At 51.2% G+C, this 23518-nt stretch overlaps 2 protein-coding genes across 7 annotated transcripts in view; one reads left to right on the top strand and one right to left on the bottom strand.

Moving 5' to 3' along the window:
- Mpp2 (membrane palmitoylated protein 2) overlaps window positions 1-7458 on the top strand; it is a 32478-nt gene extending 25020 nt beyond the window's left edge. For 2 of the 3 annotated variants that reach the window (XM_021176838.2, XM_029484244.1), the window contains exons 5-13: window positions 118-267; window positions 1123-1350; window positions 2118-2249; window positions 2340-2445; window positions 2531-2599; window positions 2830-2991; window positions 3496-3698; window positions 3921-4049; window positions 4998-7458. In XM_021176838.2, coding sequence (XP_021032497.1) covers window positions 118-267; window positions 1123-1350; window positions 2118-2249; window positions 2340-2445; window positions 2531-2599; window positions 2830-2991; window positions 3496-3698; window positions 3921-4049; window positions 4998-5174 — 1356 coding nt within the window. In that variant the 3' untranslated portion in view covers window positions 5175-7458. The remainder of the gene's footprint in view (window positions 1-117; window positions 268-1122; window positions 1351-2117; window positions 2250-2339; window positions 2446-2530; window positions 2600-2829; window positions 2992-3495; window positions 3699-3920; window positions 4050-4997) is intronic. The other variant, XM_029484245.1, reaches the window with a different exon arrangement.
- A 1299-nt stretch (window positions 7459-8757) lies between these two features.
- Cd300lg (CD300 molecule like family member g) lies at window positions 8758-22865 on the bottom strand. Of its 4 annotated transcripts, XM_021176534.2 has the most exons (8): window positions 22749-22865; window positions 21110-21442; window positions 18270-18401; window positions 17160-17493; window positions 15558-15670; window positions 13809-13861; window positions 10791-10910; window positions 8758-10291 (listed from the first exon to the last, which is right to left on the bottom strand). In XM_021176534.2, exons 1-8 carry the CDS (start codon window positions 22789-22791, stop codon window positions 10172-10174), a joined length of 1248 nt encoding a protein of 415 aa, XP_021032193.1. In that variant the 5' UTR covers window positions 22792-22865; the 3' UTR covers window positions 8758-10171. The 4 variants fall into 4 exon arrangements, with proteins under 4 accessions (XP_021032193.1, XP_021032191.1, XP_021032192.1 ...); XM_021176532.1 differs by lacking the exon at window positions 18270-18401; XM_021176533.1 differs by lacking the exon at window positions 18270-18401 and having other exon boundaries at window positions 17160-17241.
- Between the last annotated feature and the right edge of the window lie 653 nt (window positions 22866-23518).

Genomic DNA, 23518 nt, shown 5'->3' with positions numbered 1-23518 from the left:
CTGCTGGCTGCTGGGGGTGGGGAGGGGTGCGGTGGGCAGCTTCCTAGCTGGAATCTGGTCTGGAAGCCAGCACTGGGCATTTCCACATTATTCCTTCTCTTCCGGTCCTTCCTTTAGTCCCTCCTAGAGACACATGACTCAGTGGCTTCAAAGACCTATGAGACACCACCCCCAAGCCCAGGCCTGGATCCCACGTTTAGCAACCAGCCAGTACCTCCTGATGCAGTGCGCATGGTGGGCATTCGGAAGACTGCAGGAGAACACCTGGTGAGGGCCAGAGGCTTGTCGGGGAGAGGGCACTGCGAAAGAACAGGTAGGAGTTAAAGATGAAGAGAGGCCCAGGTTGGCTCTAGGGAGTACCTGCAGGAATTAGGAGCATGCACCACACACACATGCACACACGCGTGCACACACACCCCATATATACACACACACACCATACATACACACTATAAATATGGACACACACAATCTACACATACCATACACACACCAAAAATGCACACTACACACTCACACACCATACACACATAAATATATACACATACCATACATACATACACTATACACATACACACACTATACATATGGATATACACACATACTATATACACATGCACACACCATAAATACACAGTACACACACAAATATATATACACACACTATACACACCACAAAAAATACACACCATACACGCACACTGTACACACACACAGTATACACACATATACTCCATACATAACACACTATACATATACCATACATACATACCATACACACTACACATATGCACACACACCATACATACAAATACACACACTATACATATGGAGACACACAATATACACATACCATACACACACATACACATACCATAAGTAGTACATACTATACACACACACACACATCACACACATACTACACACACACACACACACACACACACACACACACACACTCATTCTCTCTCAGGATGCTCTCCAGGCTGTTTCTATAAGAACTGAGACAAGAGTAGAGAACTTTTTGAGTGGAGATGAGGGTGGGGACAGCAATGGGAGGACCACCAGGAGCCCCATTTGAAGACAGAGCTAGCCTTACTAGGCACTCCTTTGATCCTTCAGGGTGTGACATTCCGAGTGGAGGGTGGTGAGCTGGTGATTGCCCGCATTCTGCACGGGGGCATGGTGGCTCAGCAAGGTCTGCTGCACGTCGGTGACATCATCAAGGAAGTGAATGGGCAGCCAGTGGGCAGCGATCCCCGGGCACTGCAGGAGCTCCTGCGCAGTGCCAGTGGCAGTGTCATCCTCAAGATCTTGCCCAGCTACCAGGAACCCCACCTGCCCAGACAGGTGGGCCTCTGCCTGAACCCCGCCCAGCTCGATGCCCAAGGAACGGCCCCGCCCAGCTCCAGGGATGGCCCCGCCCCACTCCAGGGATGGCCTCGCCCAGCTCGAGGGACCGCTGAGCCTCTTAACTGAAGTCTTAGGCCTCTTGCTCTTCACCTAAGGGAAAGCAGGACCTCCAGGCAGGCGCCACTCGTTATGCCACACAGCCTCTAAGTGTGACACATAACCACGCGTTAACCTGTCTTACATGTAGGCATTCACGCATGTGTGCAAGGGACATGTGAGCGTCTGTGACTAGGAGGTTCTACCTGAGTGTTCAAGAGATTGTCTTGAGTGTCCTGAGTGTGCAAAGGGATGCAGATCATTGTAGACTTTGCACCTTGTATGTATGCAAGAGCTCACCCCTCAGATCTGTGTAAGGTGTGGTTTCTCACCTGCCCTGGTAGCAGCTTCCTCATTGGTGGACTGGGGCTCTGTTCACCTCCTCCTTGGCTTTTGAACTCAGAGCTCTGTCCTCCTGGAGGGTGGAAGGAAGAATACAGGATTAAGTGACCCCTCCATGGGGCCGGCTTCCCTTTGCCTGAGGCCTGACCCAGCCTTGGGTAGTTTCTCAGTCGCCCAATCTGAATCTCTTAGTTCCAATCCCCAAGAAAGAGTATCAGCAAGGCAGGGTAGGCCACCCTGGAGGTCTCACTCCTCCAGGGAGGGGGAGTGGCCAGGAGGGAGTGGCCCAGCTCTCTGTTTGACTCCTTCCAAATCCCTGGGCTCAGGTATTTGTTAAATGCCACTTCGACTATGACCCTGCCCGGGACAGTCTCAGCCCCTGCAAGGAGGCGGGCCTGCGCTTCAACGCGGGGGACTTGCTCCAGATTGTAAACCAAGACGATGCCAACTGGTGGCAGGTGAGCCTGGGGCACTCCTGAAACATCTCTAAGTACGGTGCTGGGAAGGGTCCTCTTACCCAGGCAGGTCTTTGGCATGTGCCGTTTCAGGCATGCCACGTAGAAGGCGGCAGTGCGGGCCTCATCCCCAGCCAGCTGTTGGAGGAGAAACGGAAAGCATTTGTCAAGCGGGACCTGGAACTGACCCCGACCTCAGGTAGAAGTCCCCTCCTTCTCCTCAGGCCCCGGTTTCAGACCTGGCATGGCCCAGCTTGTTTGCTTACTTATTTCCTTGTGGCCAGGGACCCTATGTGGCAGCCTTTCAGGAAAGAAAAAGAAGCGAATGATGTATTTGACCACCAAGAATGCAGGTGGGTATTAATTCTTGTCCCAGTTGCCTAATATGTCATATCTCTCTTCCTCACAAGTGACCAGTGAGTTTTCCCTGCCTCTGATACTGCCAGCCTCGATCCTAGCCCTGCCCAGTTCCCGTTTTTTTTTCCTGGCTGCTTTTTTTTTTTAACCCTTGACGCATTCTGAGAGAGTTCCTCCCCTCCCCAACGGGGCAGCCTGGTGAGCGGCTCCATCTCTCTGTCCCCAGAGTTTGACCGCCATGAGCTGCTCATTTATGAGGAGGTGGCCCGCATGCCCCCATTCCGCAGGAAAACCCTGGTGCTGATTGGTGCGCAGGGTGTGGGCCGGCGCAGCCTGAAAAACAAGCTCATTCTGTGGGATCCAGACCGCTATGGCACCACGGTGCCCTGTGAGTGAGGGCCGTGGAGCGGGAGGTGCGAGGGTGGATGTGTCCGAGGTGGGGTGAGGGGGAAGGAGGGAATGGTCGTGGAGGGGTGCTGAGCAGCACTGAGAGAGCATCTTGGGGACACACGAGGTCAGGTGGTTCCTTTGGGTGTGTAGTGTGCGCCCTCTGTGGGTAGATGGGGGAACTGCAGACTCAGGATCCAGTGAAGGGGATGGCTTTATTTATATCAGGATTTCTTTTCTCAGGGTTTTACTTCTAAAAAGCTGTTTGTTTTGTTGTTGTTTTAAGTGAGTGTCTACCTCGGGTCTGGTGAAACAGGATCAAACTGTATGTGGCCTTCCAGCAGTTAGGGCTTCCAAGTGATTGGACCGCAGGAGGTGGGGATGGGAGGTGATTCCTGGAAGCTATGCCTTAGGGCCAAGATCACACAACCCCCAAGGAACCCACGTGTGGATGTTTTAGGTGGGGTGACTTGACTCACCAGTTAGCCCTGCCTTCCCTCTCCAGACACATCTCGGAGGCCCAAGGACTCAGAACGGGACGGGCAGGGCTACAGCTTTGTGTCCCGTGGGGAGATGGAGGCTGACATCCGAGCCGGGCGCTACCTAGAACATGGCGAGTATGAGGGCAACCTGTATGGCACACGGATCGACTCCATCCGGGGCGTTGTTGCCTCTGGCAAGGTGTGCGTGCTGGATGTCAACCCGCAGGTACTTATAGCTCTTCCGGTTCCTGTCTGTCAGAGCCCTCTTCCCACACTCCCCAGCGCACCTAGATCCCCTTCAGTAGGTCGGATGGCTGCCCTCTACCAGCAACTTCCCATTCTCAGGATGCAGGTCCCAGAACCCCAGGCAGGTGCCCATCCCGTCACCCACACATCCTTCCTGTTCCCAGTACACGTAAAGATGTGCGCCCACCTTCTTTTCCTGCAGGCGGTGAAGGTCCTGAGGACAGCTGAGTTTGTCCCTTACGTGGTGTTCATAGAGGCTCCTGATTATGAGACTCTGAGGGCCATGAACCGGGCTGCGCTGGAGAGCGGCGTGTCCACTAAGCAGTTGACGGTGAGGGCCTCGGAACTGCTGGGAAGGGGGTTGCTGGCGGCTTGGGGTGGAGTAGCTCAAGAGGTAGGATTTCGGGCAGTCATTTGTACAAGTGAAAAGGAGAAAGCAGTGCTCAAAGTTTTAGGTGGAGCCAAGGACACAGACCTGACTTCAGGCCTACTATGTGGTGCACTGTACAGACAGAGTGAGTCCTAGAGGGCCAGTGGGGGGTCTGGGGGACAGAGATGGTCACGGAAAGTTTCTGGAAGAAACTTGGACCTTGACACAGCATTCCCCCAGGAACAGGGCTTGCCGAACTCTGCCCCATGCCTGTTAGGACAGCTTCTAGGTTGGGCTTGCATCTTCTGATGACCTAATTCTGGCCTTGGGAACCATGGCCCTGACCAATGCAGCTAGGGCCTCTGGGACACAGCTAGTTGTCCAGTCCCTTCCCAGAGATCTTCCTTACATCTGGGGTGGGAGTTAACTTGTTTGTGCGTGGGATTGTCTTGGTACCTGGTAGGTCCTGATGCTACCTCATAGCTACAGTAAGGGCCTTGGTCAGACTTGGATCGTTGTCTGGAAGCAGGCAGATCCCTATTGAAATAACCACTCACTGTGACCTCTTAGTATCTGAGCTTTGTGTTATTAGGGGGAGACGATTGATCCTCCCTTATGGGGCTGTGGCGAAGAGCCCGTGGGTGGCTTAATGGTTAGTGCCCCACCTTGTCATTTACAGCACCATATTTCCTTCCTTCCTTCCTTCTATCTTCCCCCCATTCGCCCTCCTCCCCTCCCTCCCTGCCTTCCATCCATCCGGGCTGGATGCAGGAGCAGAGCTAGGGGGTAACAGGGGATCGATCTGTGTCACTGTGGCTGAACGTTGGGGTGAGGTAGGCAGATTGTAGATCCCTCTAATGGTGGAACTGAGTTGGAGACGCTGACCGAAGCTCCTTGTGGGGGGGACAGGAGGCAGATCTGAGGCGGACAGTGGAGGAGAGCAGCCGCATCCAGAGGGGCTATGGGCATTACTTCGACCTCAGCCTGGTCAACAGCAACCTGGAGAGGACCTTCCGTGAGCTCCAGACTGCCATGGAGAAACTTCGCACGGAGCCCCAGTGGGTGCCTGTGAGCTGGGTGTACTGAGAGGCTTGCTCTGGACCTTGTTACTGCCTGGTTGGGAATCCGACTTCCACTCCACCTGTGATACTCCCCCATCCTGCTAATGGTCTTCGTCCCCATCTCTGGTTTTCCCTGGACCGCAGTTCCCAGCAGGGGCTGGCTTCAGTATAGAGGTGTGCACTGCCAGGGACGTAGGTATTCATGGGGTACCTCTGTACCCAGGTGCTGCCCACTCCCCGTGTCTACCGGCCACCAGACACCCTTTTCTAAGGATCATGTTGTGTCCAGGAGCGTCTCAGATCACTCCTGTAATTCCCAGTCCAGGGAAGAACAGAGCTGCTTGGGACCTTGTGGTCAGGAGGTTCGTGACACTGCCGCCTTTTTCTCCTCTGGACTGGCTACAACCACCCTGCTCCCTGGCCCCTCCCACCCCTTACGATAGTCCGAGGAACAGCCTTGGGCTGTTCTTATATGGCCAGGTTCCCAGACCACTGGTAGCTAGGCAGACCCAGGTAATAGTGCCAGCCTGGGCCATTTTAGAGGCTGGGGTCACCCCATCATGAGCCAGTTGCTGCAGCTGGCGATGCAGGTCTCAGCTCCATGAGGAGCAAACATAGACTGGTCCCTCCCTCACTCCAAGCTTCTCACTGCCAAAGTCTCTCCACAGACTTTCTCAATGTGTCTCTCTTGTAAGCCCTGTTCCTCAGACTTGCGGCTGGTGGGTAGCAATAGGACTCAGCCCCGGTTGACAATAGGGCCTAGAGAGCTGAACCCTCTAATGTTGGGACCCAAAGTACCCCCAGGCTCCACAGCCCGCAGCAGGTTTTATTCACTTCAGGCTTTTCACTGGAGGGATCTGGGTGAACCGCTGGCATTAGGGCTTATGAGGGGCGGGGAGACTGTGAGTGGGGGCTTGGAAACAGATTAGCTTTAGTGGCACTTGCCACACAGCTCCAGGGGGTACCATTGGCACTGCAGGCTGGGCAGTCTGTGGCACTGCCTGCTGTGGTGCTGGTCTGTGTTTCTGGCCTTGGGGTGTGTGTGTGTGTGTATGTGTCGCACATGCATATGCACACATTTGGTTGAGTTCGAGGGGGGTCAGAGGATTGCCTTCTCTTGAAGGTGGCTCTTTGAGGTCCCCTTATAGGTTCCCCTCAACTCCACCATGTCTTACAATCCCCCATTCCAGACTCCAGAGCCTGGATCATCCTCTACCCTCCCATCTTCCCTCGTCCTCAGTACCAGCCTTTAGCCCTTGGGGAGGGTGATTTTTGTAAGATAGGATAATCCTTCTAAGAACCCCATCCATGACATCTGGAGACATTTCATTCCTCATTCTTGAGGGGCCCCATGTTCTCACAGGAGACCCCCCCTGGCACCTCCACTCTGTGCCTCCCAGTTCTCCCAAGCATCAATCTTTGCTGCATTGTCAGCCTAAGCTTGTCCCTGAACCACTGTGTGCCCATATCCTAGAGAAGGGGAGGGAGGGAGAATAGACAGAATATTTATTACAAATGCTAGAAATATATTTATTATATTAGGAATCTCATTTGTATTGGCATCAGATGTGCAGACGAGACTAGAGGTGGGCCCCCTCCGCCCGCTGCTCATTTGCATAGCTCTGCTAGCACCTACCTGTGGTTTATCCTTTAGTCAATCAATGTCCTTTCCTTCAATATCTTGCTGTGACCCCTGACCCTTACTTAGCCAAAGGGGACTGCCCTCCTTGCCAGTTCCTTCCTCCCCTGGAGGATGAGCGCAGGCTCAGAGAAGCATCTGTGACAGCCCCCAATCCCCCTTGATTAACCCACAGAGTTCCCCAACCAAAAGACCACGGCCTCTGATAGAGATCTGGTGGGCACCATGCTGGAGAGTTGGTACTAGTTCCTCCCTGGATTTCCAGTGTGGTACCAACCCCCATATCCTCCTCTTTAGTAATGTACAAGGGCCCCTTCTCTCTGAACAGCCTCCTACCTCTCTCTCCCACTGAGCCTGGCTCTACCACCCGTCCATGCACTGGCCAGGAGGGAACAGAGGCTGTGAGCCTCCTCAGCTCACCTGGCACGTGTTAGAACATGTTCGTGCCCACCAAGCTAGCTCACTCTGTGACTCTGTCGTCCCTCCCTTCCTCCCACCGTGGCCTCTTGTATTTGGGGACCTCAGGAGGAGGAGGACCCTGCCGCCCCCGCCATGGTCCACACTCCATCCCAGCCCATTGCTGTCCCTCTGTCTCCCCGACTCCCCACCCCCAGCCATCTAGTTTTTAAGTTTCCTTCTTTTCCTTTGATTAAACGTGACAGCAAGTGTTCCTGGCTCTGTGTGTCTTTGGTTGGGGTTGAGGATATGGTTTTGGGAGAAGGCTAGGGTTCAAGAATACAGCATAAATTATTCCAGAATGGAAGATTGACTGGCATGCCTCTGTGTGTCTACTGTGGCGACTTCCTCCTCTTACCTGCACACGAGGATCCTTCTAAGTTCCTATGCCTGGGGGCTGGTGAGCACGGGGGAGGGGGGAGGCGTGGACTCAGGGACTTCATGGTCAATTCACACGACTCCACCTGGGACTTGTGTGGCCTTCTGCAGACACCCCTACCTCCCAAGACTCTGTACAAGCGCCAGTCTCTCAGTGCTACTGCTCATGGGATCTAGGTGCCCAAATTGTCTTTTGATCCCCAGAAGAGCAACCACCACCCCAGAGTGTATGTGGTCCAGGGGATCCACACTCCTCCACACCTGGAGTTCTTCAGGAGGGAATGGTGACACCCCACCCCACCATTAGCACTGTGGATTCTCTAAGGCTACCTGGACAGCAAAACCTCGTCCCAGCCCCAGGATACTGAATGGAAGGCTGGGAAGTGAAGTGCAGTCTTCCTCTGTGCTCGGGATTCGTGGGCAGCAAGCAGCAGGTCTCTCTGCCACTCCTTGTTTTAGAAGCTCCCTAAGTGATTCGAATGTGTGACCAGGTTTGTTGGCATGGTTAATCCCCCCTACCCCCACGTTTGGGATGGATGGAACTTCTTTCTAGCTTCCAATCAGTATCAAGGTATTTTCCTAAATAAAAGACAGATAATCTGAAATAAGTTATTATCCCCCTCTTTTTTTTTTTCTCTTTTGAGATAGAATCTTTACACAGTCCCAGCTGACCTGGAACTCACTCTGTAGACCAGGCTGGCCTCGAACTCACAGAGATCCACCTGCTTCTACATCTTAGGATTAAAGGCATGTGCCAACACACCTGACTTTTCTCGTTACTAGTTTTTGTTTGTTTGTTTCTTTGTTTTAAATTAGCTTTTTTAAAATATCATTTTAAAATGTGACACATAGCAATTGTGCCATTTTACAATTCAGGGGATTCTCTTTTTAATTTTCTAAATTTTATGTATATGAGCACATGTCGCTGTCTTCAGACACACCAGAAGAGGGCATCAGATCCCATTACAGATGGTTGTGAGCCACCATGTGGTTGCTGGGAATTGAACTCAGGACCTTTGGAAGATCAGTCAGCACTCTTAACCCCCGAGCCATCTCTCCAGCCACTCACGCTGCAAATTTAAAGCGGCTAGTGGCAGAGAGAACTGGTTTGGTAAATGGAGGCACACCCATATGCTGAAATACTACACAGCTGAGAAAGTTTATTGTACAAAGTTCATAGAACACGGAGGGATGCTTATGATGAGACAGCGTGGGATGCGCAGTGGGCTGTGCATGGTGAGAGGACCCCTCTGTAAACGGAGCATCTGCAAATACCAGAAGGGGAGGGGAGGGGAGGGGGTCCTGCAAGCTCAGGCAGAGCCGTCAACAAGGCTTGGTGAGGTTATAGATGATCCTAGAAACAGCACTTCTTTTGTATTCTCCCTACATTTCTGTTTTATATTCTGAACACCTCCCTTCCCAACATCTTACTTTTCAAAACAAAATAGAAAAAGGAAAAAAAAAATAGTTGAGCCAGTTCATCTTTCCCTCACTCAACAGTACTGGATTTAGTATTCTCCTCTAGTAACTAGAGTCTAGTGTCTTCTGTCCCCCCCCCCCGCCCCCTTCCCACTCTGGTATCCTCCTCCTCCTCCTCCTCTCCCTCAGCCTCCAGACCCTATGGAGGAGTAACCACTCTGGACAGGAATGATGGCGAGACTTCCTCCAATGTCCTACCAAAGCAAGGGATACAGGGCCTTGGGGAAGGAGAATGGAAAGACAGCTGATCCCTGGTTGCCTTGGGCTGGCTGTCACCATTAGAGTGTCTGACCAGGGAGGCATCAGGAAGCGCCTACTGGGACCGTACTGTCATGATCTAGGTCTAGGAAGCATATAGGAAACCCCACAGGGAAGGAAGGAAGGAAGAAAGGAAGAAAGGAAGAAAGGAAGGAAAGGAAGGGAAGGAAGGAAGGAAGGAAGGAAGGAAGGAAGGAAGGAAGGAAGGAAGGAAGGAAGGAAGGAAGATTCTAGCTAAAATGGGCTGAGGATTCATCAGACCCAAGGGTAGGAATGGCAGGGTCACTTGTCAGAACTGTGGAGTCCCGGGCCCTGCTCTAGAGATGGTTCGGTGAGTCTTGATGGGTCTGCAGAATTTTGTTTTAATTATTTTTATCAGGATGCAGGTGTTTCATAGACACACATATGTTGTCTCCTCCATAGCAACTGATACAGGAGAATTAGAGGGAGGTGAAGGTGGGATCTTCAGAGGATGGGAGGCGGGACTGTTGCTGGGTACCCATGCCCAGGGAATTTCCTGGAACGCACACAAACTCAGCCCTCATCCATGGAGCCTGGCTAGGCCCTGCTGAAGGCCCACACACCCATTAACTCTTCCCAGGGATTAGAATATGTGGGAGGTTCCAGCCTCTGGCTGGACTTGTTAAGTACCATCCTGGGCTTCAGGGACCAAGACACTTCTCCATCTGGGGCATGAAAGGGAGCCGGAAGAAAGGTGGACAGAGCCGTGGGCTATGAGTAGAACCCAAGAATTCATGAGAACTCAGCTGTTCAGCTTCACAAACCCTGACCGACCACGGGGCATTCTGCAATTACACAGAGATGAACTCGGAGAAGGCCAGTTCCTCCGCAGACGTCTGCAAGGGAGGGGGTGCCATCACGTCCTCCTCGTCGTTGTCCAGGGAACGAGCTGCCTCTTCCTCCTCTGTAGACTGGAGAGATGACATCGAGGTTGAAAAGTGGAGCCTGGTGGTGAGGAGGTCTCGCAAGCTTTTCTAGTGTCATCAGCAGGGGGCGCTGCAGAGCCTCCCTAGCCCCATCTCATTTGTATGTGGTGTAAGCTTTTTTGAGACAAGGTCTCACCAGGTAGCCTGGCTTCCCATCCCCCAGCTCCTCCCTTGGACCACAGACTCCCAAACATTGGGATTACAAACATGGGTCACAATGCCTGACTCAGCCGAGAGCTGTTTAAACTGACATCTAGTAAGCTAATTAAAGGGTTTTCTGAACATGGAAAGGGAAAACGTGAAATTTGGAGGTTGGCAAAATGGCGTGGAAGTATGGCTTTGATAGGCTAGGTGGACCGATGTGGGACGTTAGCTTCTGGGGCAGGCAGAGGATGCTGAAGAAAGAGCCCTCCCCGGCTTGTCCTCATTATCTCAAAGGTATCAGATGGTGTGGCTTCTGAAGAAAGAGCCCTTCTGCGCACACCTGACTGAGGTTCTGTGTCTCAGGAGAGAGCACAGCAGAAGGGTTAGGGTTTCTGAGACATTCAGGAGTCACCGCAAGGTCTATCGTCGAGTCTTCAGTGGTCCAGCCGTTCCCTGGTAGCTGAAAGATTTGATCAGAACTCAGAACAGGCCATTCTTGGCAGGATAAATGGTCTAGAGTCAAGCCTGGAACATCCAAGAGAAAGGTCACCGTTCTGTGGTCACACAACATCCTACATGCGGGTGTTCCCCTGGCAAGCTTCGAACTCTCAGGAGCTCCATTTTCTCGGCCATAAAATGAGAATACGTGTTCCCCCCCCCCCTCCAGGGTCATATTTTCCAGATAACATTATTTTTAAAGGCAAAGCCTCAGTATATAACCCTGACTGACTTGGAACTGGCTAAATAGACTAGGCTGGCCTTGAACTCACACAGATCCACGAACTTCTTGGATACTGGGATTAAAGGCACACATCACCATACCTGGCTTTGTCTTCTGAGACTGGGTCTCTCAAATCCTAGTTTGTAGCTGAAGATGACTTTGAACTTACTTCCGATTCTCACGTCTCTACTTTGCTGAGTGTTGGTGTTACAGATTGGGCACCACCACACCCAGGTTACGCTGACTGGCTTCGTACAAGCACACTTGACAAGCACGCTACCCGAGTGAGCTACATTCAGCCTCCAGTCTCTAGGCAGCATCTCCCTGTCCAGTGAACAGGAGCTCCTGGGATGGTTTGTTTTACTCGAGTTATTTCTTTTGCTTGCAACCAGAGAGAACACCGGGCTGTCTGTTCTTTTTCACGGGCCTCAAAGATTCCCCAAATACAAACAGCACAGGAGGCAGTTGGTCTGTGGCTACCCCGTACTTAGGGATGAAGGCTGGTTCTTTTTCTGGAGTCTGGGGAGATCGGCTTTGGGCAGCACATACGACCTGAGTGTTCCAGCCCTTGCACTTCAATGCGGGCTACAGCAGCCAGCCTCACAGACCTTGGAGAGTGGTCTAGTTCTGATTTTCTCAGGCTGAGTTGCTTGTGGGCTTAGAATTCTATTTCTGTGTTTCTGCTGCTGTGTCTATAAAATGGAGGAAGTAATACTGCCAGCTCTGATAGAAAGGGTGAGGAATCAAGCATGTACTACCCTCCACTGCCTCTGTCTCTGTCATGAGCACCCCAGGCTTGCCTTGAGTGGCAGGCCTCTCTCCTCAGTCTCCCGAGTGCTGGATGTCAGGTGCGGGCCACTATGCATGCCTAGTGCCTTTGGCTCTCTCACAGGACAAGTGTCCTCTTCCTTCTTTGATGCGAGTGTGTGCAGAGAAAATCCCCAGTCCCCACCCCTCTATTCTTTCCCCAACCTCCGCCAAAGACTCCAGAGAGCCAAATGGGAGATAGATCAAACAAAGCACACATCCTCAGCTGGCTATGTTCTGGTGGCTGTGGCCTCTGACCTCTTTGGAATCCATTTCTAGCCTTCCTCAGAATGGAGCTGTTACTCAGTGACCCTCTGCTCACTGCCCTGGGCTCTTTCTTGTCCCTACCGACCTCTGCAGGGGGAGCCCAGGTACCCCAGGTTGGAAGCAGCCCTGCCCAGAGTGGTAGCCATGGGGAGACAACCCCCACTGTGGCTTCCTGAGCCCCAGCCCTTTCCTGATGAGCCCCTTTTCCCAACATACAGCCAGAGGGCTGGGCTTTAAAGGTGGCCTCTGGTAGCAGGCCCCATGACTTTTCCCTCACTCCCCTTAGCCACTGTTGACCTTGTCCCACTTCCTGAGACAAAAAAACAGCTGCTTCCTAAATCAAGGAAGAGCCTGTTCCCACCAGGCCCTCCCCTTGGGGGTTTGGCTGGGAGCCTTTTGTCCTTACTGGCGCCAGGAAAGAAGATGATAGCCACCCCACTTCCCGGACTCCATGTTTGGGGAAGTAAGAGTGGGAATGCCTGCCCCTGGTAAGTAGCTGAGAGGATCTGGGGTAGGGCGTCAGGCAAAGCAAGGTGGGATTTTTGTTTCATGAACCTGGGAAATTCCTTTCTTCCTTTGGAGGTCAGCGAAGGATAGCTTTGGAAAGCTTGGTTCCCCAGGAAGATGGGCACAGGGATCTCTGTACTGTCTCCACTATTCCCCCACGCTCCCGGGGGGTGGGGGTGGGGCACTGATAACTGGGTCCTTGATCAGCTAAGCCAGTATATTCTCAGGACCACTGGAGGATCAGAAACAATATTCTGAGCTATAAGGATCGAGAAATCTGGGGCTGGAGAGATGGCTCAATGGTTAAGAGTACCAGCCGTTCTTGCAGGAGTCCTGGGTTTGGTTTCCAGCACCTGCGTGATGGCATACAACTGTTGGTGACTCCAGTTCCAGGGGACCCCACACACTTTTCTGGCCTCCATGGGCACTGGGCACAAATGTGGTGTGAAGACACACATGCAGGCAAAACGCTCCCACTGATAAAACGTATCTTTAAGAAGAATTGAGAAATCTGAATGCTGCCGTGTGAGTGTGGGTCAGACCTACGTACTCTCTGGGCCTTAGTTTCTTTTGTAAACGTACACTGGAGTCATGTTTGAGGGACTGTTGTACTCTGGTGTGGTGTGGGGTCCCTAGCCCCAGACCTGAAAGGTTGGATTGGAAGTAGAGGCTGGGAGATCAAATCTCCAACAACTGCAGCCAGGTACAATGGGCTCAGAGCTGATATCAACGCCAGACCCGGGATCCCCAGGTCCCTTCTCACTCCAGTGCTGATGTTACCGATTTCTAAATGGGCTGGGAAGGGGTTACCGCCTGGTGGAAAGATGTCCACGTAGTTCTTTGTGACGCTGCCTGATACCAGGTGGGAATCAGGGCTGATGATGGCTACGGATACTGAATGTAGCTCACACCCTAACAGTATACTCCTGAGACTCCCACAGATTCCTTTAAGGCTGGGAGCAAGCTCTACTTCTGTGTGGGCACAGAGATGGGCCCCGAAGTCTGACCTCAGTTCCAGATGGGTTGATCTCAGACTTTGACTCACTGGGTCCTTACCGAGGTTTCAAGGTAGACCTTCTCGTTCTTCTGTGTCTCTGTGGCCAGCCAAGCTGCAAGAGACCCAGAAAAAAAAAAAAGAACCTTGAGGCCAGGAAGGACTTAAGCCCTTCCCAGAAGGCACAGGTTCGTGTCACTGGTGTATGATGGCTTCCCAGAGAGAGCTGGCAGGCCCTAAGGCAGGAAGCCCTATCTAGCTCAGCCCGGTAGGAAGGAGCTGGCCTTTGGGATCTGTGTGAGCTAGAACAGTGATCCAGGAAACTGCGTTCACCTCTTGAACTTGAACACACACAGGGGACATGGACAGCTTGGATCTTAACTGTCCCATTAGATGCTTGGTCCTCAACTTGGCACTGTTGAGAAGTGGTAAAACTTTTAAGAGGTGGTATCTAGGGGAGGTCTTGGGATATTGGGGCGTGTCTTTGCTCAATGGGGGCGTGTCTTTGGGCTATTGGGGTGTGTCTTTGCTCAATGGGGGCGTGTCTTTGGGCTATTGGGGCGTGTCTTTGCTCAATGGGGGCGTGTCTTTGGGCTATTGGGGCGTGTCTTTGAGGGGGGCTGTGGGACTCTGTCTTCTTTTTACTTCCTAGTCATAAGGCAGGCAGTTTTGGTCTCACTGCGATGTATCTTTTTAGAAGACCAAAGAAATAGCCAACCCACACGGATCTGCTTGGCCTGTGCCACCAAGCACAGAGGCCACACTGTCACCCAGCACTGGACTGTGGTCACTTGAAATATTATATGTACGCTTCCAAAGGCTCAACATGAGAAAAAGAATGTAGGGTACGATCCTCAAGTTTCGTTGAGGTTTTGAGATGGGGTCTGGCTGTATTGCTCAGGCTGCTTGCTCTGATTCCTGACTCAACTGATCCTCCTGCCTCAGGCTGGGTAGCTGAGACCACAGGCTTACAACTGCAATGTCCAGGTTTCATTAATGTTCATCACCACCACCACCACCATCACCACCATTACCACGTCTACAGCGTTCTACCTACATGTATACCTTATTACAGACGGTTGTGAGCTACCATGTGGTTGCTGGGACTTGAACTCAGGACCTTGAGAAGAGCAGTCAGTGCTCTTAACCTCTAAGCCATCTCTCCAGCCCTCTTTAATGTCTAAATATTGGTTCCATGTTGAATTGACATGACAGGTATATTGAATTAAATAAACTGTTTTGTTAAAATTAACTTTGCTAGTTCTTTTGTTCTGTTTGTTTGTTTGTTTATAGTCTCAGATATCCCAGGCTAGCATTAAACTCACTATGTATCCACTCCTGACCCTCCCACCTCCACCTCCCAAGTGCTATGAAGGTGTTTGCTTTCATCATGGCTCTTTTAACTTTCACATCAGAAAACTCCCACTTCCCATTTTAATTGTTTTTCCCAGTGCTGCCTATCTCACAGCTAGGTTGTTTTTTTTTGTTTGTTTGTTTGGTTTTTTTTGTTGTTGGTTTTTTTTTTTTTTTTTTGCTTGTTTGCTTGCTTTTTTGGTTTGATTTTTCAAGACAGGGTTTCTCTGTGTAGCTCTGGTTATCCTGGAACTTGCTCTGTAGACCAAGCTGACCTCAAACTCAGAGATCTGCCTACATCTGCCTCCTTAGTGCCGAGATTAAAGGCGTGCACTACTATGCCCAGAGAATAGCAAGGTTGTCAGACAGACCCACTGAGGTCTGCTTGTCTTACTGAGGTTGATGACGTAGCACAGGTGTGCATGAGCCTCCCCCTCCCCGCCCCCCCAGTCACTTACCTTTCTTTCTCCACCGGAGCATGTGGCTGCCAAAGGCAATTAGTCCTGCAGCCAACAGCAGGGACAAGAGTACCAGGACTGGGGCCATCATGCGGACCATCGGGATGGACACACTGGAGGAGAGACGGAAGGAGCCTGTTGGCTGTTTGTTACCAGATCAGCCGGCCTGAAATCTAATTCAACCAGGCTAAGACTGCCAGGGTATTTCAACCCCCAAAGCAGGCTTCCTGGGTTCAAACCCTGGTCTCAAGACACTTAAGGGACAGGTGATTTAACCTTCCAGACCACCAGTTTCATCTCCTGTGAAGCAGGGCTGTGAGGACCAAACGTGTTGGGAAGTTTAAGGTGCTTCGTACAGAGCTGGGTGAGGAGATTCATGGTTGTAGTCCTTGCGTTTGGGAAGAGAAGGCAGGCAGATCGGGGGTTTCAAGGTCGTCCTTGGCTACATAGGGAGCTGGAGGGTAGCCTGAGCTACGAAAGAGACCTATGTCAAACTAAGTGCTCCTCCCACTAAAAATGAATCTTAGTACAGTACCTAGCTACATTCACTGCTAAACTATACAATTTGCTAAGCAGAAACCATCCCATGTTATGCTGGGAAAACTGGGGGGATTGGAATTGAGCCTAGGATCTCATACGTGTTGGGCAGACCCTCTGCCATTAAGCCTTATTTCTAGCCCTCTTTTTTAAAATAAAAAATTATTGGTACCAGTATTGCGTGTATGACTGGGGGTGGGAGAGCATGCCAGGTGCACATCCCGAGGTTAGGAAACAACTTTGGGGAGTCCGTTCTCTCCCTCTCCCCTTCTGTGGGTTCTGGGGATTGAACTCAGATCAACAGGCTTGCTTGACAAGAGCTCTACCGGCTGAGCCGCCTTTCGAACAGCCCTACTTTTTATTTTTAGACAAGGTCTCACAAAGTTACCCAGCCTGGCCTTGAACTTGTGATCTTCCTATCCCAGCCTTCCGAGTAGTTGGAATTACAGACCTGCACGTCTACATCTGGCAAGAAGTAGGAAGACTCATTGGCCCGTGAGCAGGTGTCACCAGCACTGGTTAGATGGTAGCACAGTGCTTTGATTCAGGATCCAGTCAGGTCCCTAGTTAGTCTCCCAAGGAGATCAGAAGGCACCAGGGGCCCGTGTCTCAAAGCCCATCAGTGTGTGCTACGCCTGGGGGGTAGCCTGGGTACAAAAGACCCCAGCCCTACAGGACACTTTCAGTCTTGTCCAAACCTGCTAGCAGTGACCTGCAGCAGGAACTGGGAGTTAGATAGAGCCCCAGAACCTGTTGTTGCAGGCTGGGATCCAGCTGTGTGGGATCCAGGGCTCAGGGCAAAGCATCCAGGGAAACCCTGGAGCTGGGGTGGCTTCAGCAGGAAGAAAGGTGAGTTCTGGGACCAAGGTGGCTCCTTCACCTCAGATAGCCCTGTACATGCCTGGCAGTAGGGCTGCTGTTTAAGAGTCCCTGGGATGGAAATGAGGTCTGAAATCTGCCCCCTGAGCCACAGGCCCTGGCCAGGACAAGAGGACATGTCTGTCTGGAGGGAGGAAAGTAGAGAGTCTTAGGGTTAAAGGCTGACCTTGGGTCCCATGGACTCACCTGGGCTTGGAGATGCTGCTGGCTACAGCCCTGGAGTCCTGTGGTGTGGTAAGGGGCGGCCAGATGACTGGACGGGAGCTCCCTGCATGAGGAGAGGTCGCTGTGTGAGGAGACCTCCCTGCATATGGAGAGATTCCTGGGGGAACCTGGGAGGTTCCTGCAGATCGGGCTGGGGTTGCTGTGTGAGAAGAGCTCCCAGCATATGGAGAGATTCCTGGGGGAACCTGGGAAGTTCCTGTAGACCAGGCTGGGGCCGCCTCGGTGAATACAGGGGCTTTGACCCCTGTCTTGCCCTGTTTGGTCGTGACGACTGTCGGGTGGAGACCAGGAGAAGCTACAAGTCCAAAAGCAACGCTTCAGCATTTCCCCTGACCCTTGAGCCCTGCCCAGCCTGACATTTGAACACGAACCTTCCCAATCTCTCAGGACATCCTCAACTAAAACGCTCCCCAGGAGGCAAGCAGAGGCCTGGGTGAGGCCCCTTTGAGCAATAAGACCCAAGCCAGACACATCTATGCATAATCTATTTCTCTTTGAGAGGACTCTACCCCCAAGACCCTGTTCTATGCCACTCCATAGACACCTTCCTGGTTCTCTTATTCTAGGTCAGGGTCACCTCCTCTCTGACCAAAGAGTCAACTCTCCAGGCTGCTCAGCACAGGCCTTCTGACTCTCTCTCTCTCTCTCTCTCTAAGATTTATTTATTATTATATCTAAGTACACTGTAGCTGTCTTCGGATGCACCAGAAGAGGGCGTCAGATCTCATTACGAGTGGCTGTGAGCCACCATGTGGTTGCTGGGATTTGAACTCAGGACCTTCAGAAGAGCAGTCAGTGATCTTAACAGCTGAGCCATCTCTCCAGCCCACCTGACTTCTGACTCTTATTCTTCAGCAAGACCTGACCTCCTTCAGCTGTCAAAAGGTGGCAAAAATGAGGCCTGAGGTCAGGGCTCACTCCAGATCCTAGAGGAAGAGCTTTGGGCTCAATGGTAACCACTTCCCATTCAAACCTGAGCCATTGTGGCTTCTGAGGTTTGGGTGATCATCTGGGTGGCCCTCTCTGTGTATTTTCTGGAATGGGGAAGGGGCAGGAAAGGCATTGACTCACTCGGTTCTGGGAGCTGAGTCTGCCAGGCTTTTGCCTTGGACTGCAGGCTCCTTGTAGGTGTAAGAGGCTGGAAGGAGGGGGTGGGGGAAGAAGGACAGCAGGTGCCAGCAAGGACAGCATTGTCCCTTTTTCCTAGAGGAAAGGGAGAAGCTGCTCTCAGGGGAGGCAGACATTGTCACAGTGGGCAGTTCCCCCTTCCTACCCCCTTAGCAGAGGTGCCAGCCTTGTCTCTTCCCAGCTAATCAGAAGCCATAACTGGCAGGTCCCAGCAGTTCCTAGGTCTTCCCCACCTGCTGTCCACACTAGTCTCTCATTGGAACACTGTGTGTCCCCTGCCCCAGCCTGTTCCCTTCACGCCACTCTTTGCACGGACACCTGTACACCTCGGATCCTATCACCTCTTTCTTGGGAGCAGTCAGTGGCCCCCAGCAGCCCTGGCCTGAAATGCTATCTACTTACTTTGTGTGTCTCTCAAGGCCTTTGACACTCAGACTTCAAGTCACCTTGTCAATGTTATCGGTTTCCCTGAGTGGGACTCACTGAGCCGCTCAGAGATGCCCTGGGTTCAGGGTCACCCTTTCTATTGCTGTGCCTTTGCCATGTTGTCTCCCTGTGGAACCATTTGCTTACATTTCTGCCTAAAGCCTCTGCCCCACCCCTCCCCATTTTCCATCATCACCTCAAAAGTTAAGCTCCAGTAATATGGAAGAATTCACCCTTTCCTTTGTGTACCCCACTATCCCATACTTGCCTCCAGGGGAGTGAATGGTCACTTTGACTAGACTATGACTTTGCAGGGTCTCCTACGGGGCTGGAACTTCTCAAGGGCCAGGGTCCCTGAGTCTTCCTGACCACACCCAGCCTGGACGTTCTGGGCTTGCTCTCTAGTTTCTGTTCTAAGGCTGTGCCTGGCACTTGTGTTTTTTTTCCTAAGTAGCTGACAAAATTTTCTGTAAATAAAGAGTAGCTTTTACTTTGTGTGTTTCTAAGTCGTTATCCATTGCCTTGGGCCTCAGGAGATATGGGATAGGGGAAGTGATTGTACATGTGCCCAGCCTCACTTGGCCCTGGAAGCGGCTGATTCACTCTGGATTGTTAACTTCTCAGGAAATCTGGGAGCTGTTTGTTAAATGGCTGGCAGGTAGAAATCATGCTGGAGTGTTGCTACCAAAATAGAAACCCATAAATATTATAGACCCCAGTGCCGTTAGCTAGCGAAGAATCCTTCATCACGTGTCCTTTCACGTGCTTGCTTTAGCAGAGCATCCTCTCTCCTGTGTCTGCTTCAGTGAAACATTTCTTCCTGAGTCTGCCTTAGCCTTTCACCCATTTCTACTTCAGCTAAACACTCCTTCACGTGTTTGCCCCAGCAGACCAGTGTCCCCAGGGACTGTGAGGCAGCCACCTACACAGCCTTCATCTTTGTTACTATAAAGTGCCCTTTGAAGCCAGCCAGCTCCAACTTGGGAGGATGAAAATACACGTATATCACACACAGAGAAATGACTAAGCTGAGGGCAAGAATGGACACAAGAGTCTCAGAACTAGAACACTCGCTATGTTGGGTGTGTGGTGGTGTAGGACCTTCGTCTCAGCACTCAGGAGTCAGAGACAGGGAGATCTCTGTAGATCTAGCCCAGCCAGGGCTACATAGTGAGCCACTGTCTACAAAGTAAAATGAATGAATGAATGAATAAATAAAATGCTAATCAAACCATCTCTCTAAAAGGTAAAATAGACAAAAACAAATCAAAATTAGACAATTTTGCACTGGTGAGGGCTGGAATTGATTGGAGAACCTTTCAGATAACAGAACCCACTCACCAATGTTAATTTATTGCTACAGCATTAGGAATGGAACCCTAGCCGGGCATGGTGGCACACGCCTTTAATCCCAGCACCCAGGAGGCAGAGGCAGGCAGATTTCTGAGTTTGAGGCCAGCCTGGTCTACAGAGTGAGTTCTAGGACAGCCAGGGCTACACAGAGAAACCCTGTCTCGAAAAACCAAAAAAACAAACAAACAACCAAACCAAACCAAACAAAAAAAGGAATGGAACCCTGGGTCTCATGCGTGCCAAGCTAATGCTCTCCCGTGAGGCTTTGATATTGTTGTTATTGTCCAGTTCGAGTTGTCACAGAGACCCACTGGTGACTGGGTCCTGGCTCCTGGGCCCATCTTCTGAACAGAGATAAAGGTGGCAGCGATCTGTGTTTGAATTATGTCCACTCTGCTTCCTGTCTCAACCTTAGGCCAGAAGCTGAGCATCTTGGAATCTCTGTGTCCCATTTGAGAAGTGGTCGTTCAGAGAGCTACCTAGCACTCACAGACCCGAGACTGGGCTGCCTGTACTCTGGCCTCCTCTTGTCTTTCTCCTGGGTTCCTCCAAGATATAAAAAGTGAAAGCAGTGTGCAGAGGCCAGTGCATGGTTAGGGGTCACTGTGGGCCGGGCCTGGGGTGCAGCCATAGCTGGCCTGACCTCAGGAGGCTATGGATATATTTGTGACACAGGGGACATGCAGGTACTTCTTTGTCCCCTGCGATGGTCATCTTGTCCCCATCCCATGGTAGTCTCCCCTAACATGTCTAGGCCAAGAATGACAAGGATAGCTCCTAACAGGCAGACTTGCCAGTGCAGAGGCACACCGAGGCTTCCTCTCTAAGTTGTCCCCAGTGCTCAGCAGGGTGTCCCTCCCCACGTCCTGGAGAGGCCTGGTGAGGTTGGTACCAAGACTGCCCCCTTCTGTAATGGGGACACTGAAGCCATGGCTCAGATGCTCTCACCCATCCTAGTCTCCTCTACATCCCCCGCAACCCAGGTAGGGGGAGGAGTCCATTACCTGGAAAGACAATGAGTGTAACCTCAAAAGACTCATCGCGGCCCAGTCTGTCAATCCCACACCAGTACTTCCCTGAATCCTTCAGGGTAAGGTCCCTCATGGTCACGGTCATCGAGAGCTCTTGGGGACTGTCTCGGATGGACATCCTGCCTCGAGTCACCTTCTGGTCCTGATTTGCGTAGACAATGTCACCGCAGCGTGACACCAGGATGCCACCCTGCCGGCACCAATACTTCCTGTGCTCCTTCATCTTCTCCCCGTAGGTACACTGCAGGGACACGGTGTCACCTTCAAATCCACTGATCTCCTTTGGGCCCTTCAGGGCTTCATAACCTGAAAATGCAGCGTGAAAGGAGATGGGATTTCCATGGATCCAAGTACCAGGCCGAGAGCAGAAGTTCCCATTTCATGGGGAGGAAGGGAGGTTTTCCTGTTGGAACATCTTGGGCACCCCATAAAACCCCCAGGGTTCTCTCTTCCTCTGGGGAACCTTAGAACAAACATGTCATTTGAGAGACACAAGTCAGGCTGGCCAGATGGCTCGAGGGGTAGAGGTGCTTGCGGCTAAGCCTGACAACCTGAGTTCGAACCTCAGGAAGGAGAGAATAGATTCCCAAACGTTGTACACTGACCTTCCTCACATGTATTACAGCATTCATGGACTAATGTGTGCTCATATGTGCACACACACACATGATAAACACATGTAACAAAAACCTTAAAAACAGTGTGAGTTAATGTTATATATTATGAAGGGAAAACCAAGCAAACATGGCCAACTGAGCAACTGATGTCAGTTACAAGATGTGATGTCAGTTATAAGATGTGTCCTGATGAACCCAGCCTGGTGGGGCGCTCTTGATTCCAGCTACTTGGAATCAGAGCAAGTTCAAGGCCAGTCTGTCTGAAGTATAAAATGGAGAGAGCGCTGGGGATATAGCTTAGTGGCAAAGCGCTCATTTAGCATGCTCCGGGGCCTGGGTTCCACCCCTCCCCCAAGCATTGCCAAGGAGAAAGAAAGGATAAAAAAATTACAAAAGTAAAGAAAGCTTTGCTCCCTGTGGGTGACAGTGTGGTTTCTTACTGTCCAGCCCTTTGCCCTTTTGCAATGAACGCACATTTTATACATATGTATGTGCATGTATATATGTGTGTATGTATATATGTGTATGTATGTATGTATGTGTGTATACATATATATTATATACATGCATATACCACACATACTCTCTCTCTCACACACATATACATAGACACACACACATAATAACAATAATAAAATTAAAAAGTAAAGCAAGAAAAAAAAATAAAGCAAAGAAAGAAAAAGCAAACTTAGTAGGTATCCAACCAAGTTAGCTGGGCTAACAGGGTAAGTGGATGTATGCTTGCTGCCCTGTGGTCAGAGAGGCTCTGCAGAGCCAGGGAACCCAAGGGAGAAAGACCCTGGGTCTGAGGTGCAAGAGCAGCAAGTGCTGAGCTCAGGGCTGCTGGGCTGCAGATGGGTTGTGAAATAGGGATGTATTCCACCCCACCCCACCTCCTCATGGTGTGGAGGGAAGGCGTAACCACAGACCACAAGAGCATGCTCAGGCCTGCATCTGTATGCCCCTCCATCCCGGCCACCTCTGACCCCTCTCACCTGGGAGCACCAGGCAGCCCCAAAGCAGGACCAGAGGCCTCATGGTGGGTGCTGGACACTGCAGTTGCCTGCAATTGGGAGCTCTTCTGAGCTTTAGCTTCTGCCGGGCTGGAGCCAGGAAGGGAGGAGTGGGAGGCGGGCCATCGAGCTCAGCTCCGCCTTGGAGGGCCTTCTGCTTTTTCCTTTACTCTTTTCCCCCTTCTACCCAGTGCCAGTTACCACAGGTTGCAGACCCACCCAATCTCCAGCCCCTACTTAGCCTTAATCTGTGATTTGCCTGCATAATTCATCATGGCCTTTGGGGACCTCTGATATATTGTTTTTTCTTTTGCACATGCCTTTAATCCCAGCGCTTAGGAGGCAGAGGCAGGTGGATTTCTGAGTTCGAAGCCAGCCTGGTCTACAGAGTGAGTTCTAGGCTACACAGAGAAACACTGTCTCAAAATAAATAAATAAATAAATAATAAATTCTCAGAGGTGTGCATAACCCGACACTGCTACTATAAGAATCACAAACCCTGGAACAACCAGTCATTGCTAATATCCCCAAATACTTCACTATTTGGGAACTTATTAGTTTTTTGACCTGCCCCTGGATCTGAGTATTAAAGTACTAAATATGGAAGCTTATTTGTTAATTAGTAAATCACTGATAATATATTTTAAACTATATCCCTATTTTTAGCATTTTAATTTAAGCCTATTATTTTCTTTTTTTTTTAATTATTTATTTATTATATGTAAGTACACTGTAGCTGTCTTCAGACACT

Source organism: Mus caroli, chromosome 11 (genome assembly GCF_900094665.2).
Source record: "Mus caroli chromosome 11, CAROLI_EIJ_v1.1, whole genome shotgun sequence".
Lineage (NCBI taxonomy): Eukaryota > Metazoa > Chordata > Mammalia > Rodentia > Muridae > Mus > Mus caroli.
Note: the sequence above shows the minus strand (reverse complement) of the source record. Positions and strands in the feature narration are given on the sequence as shown.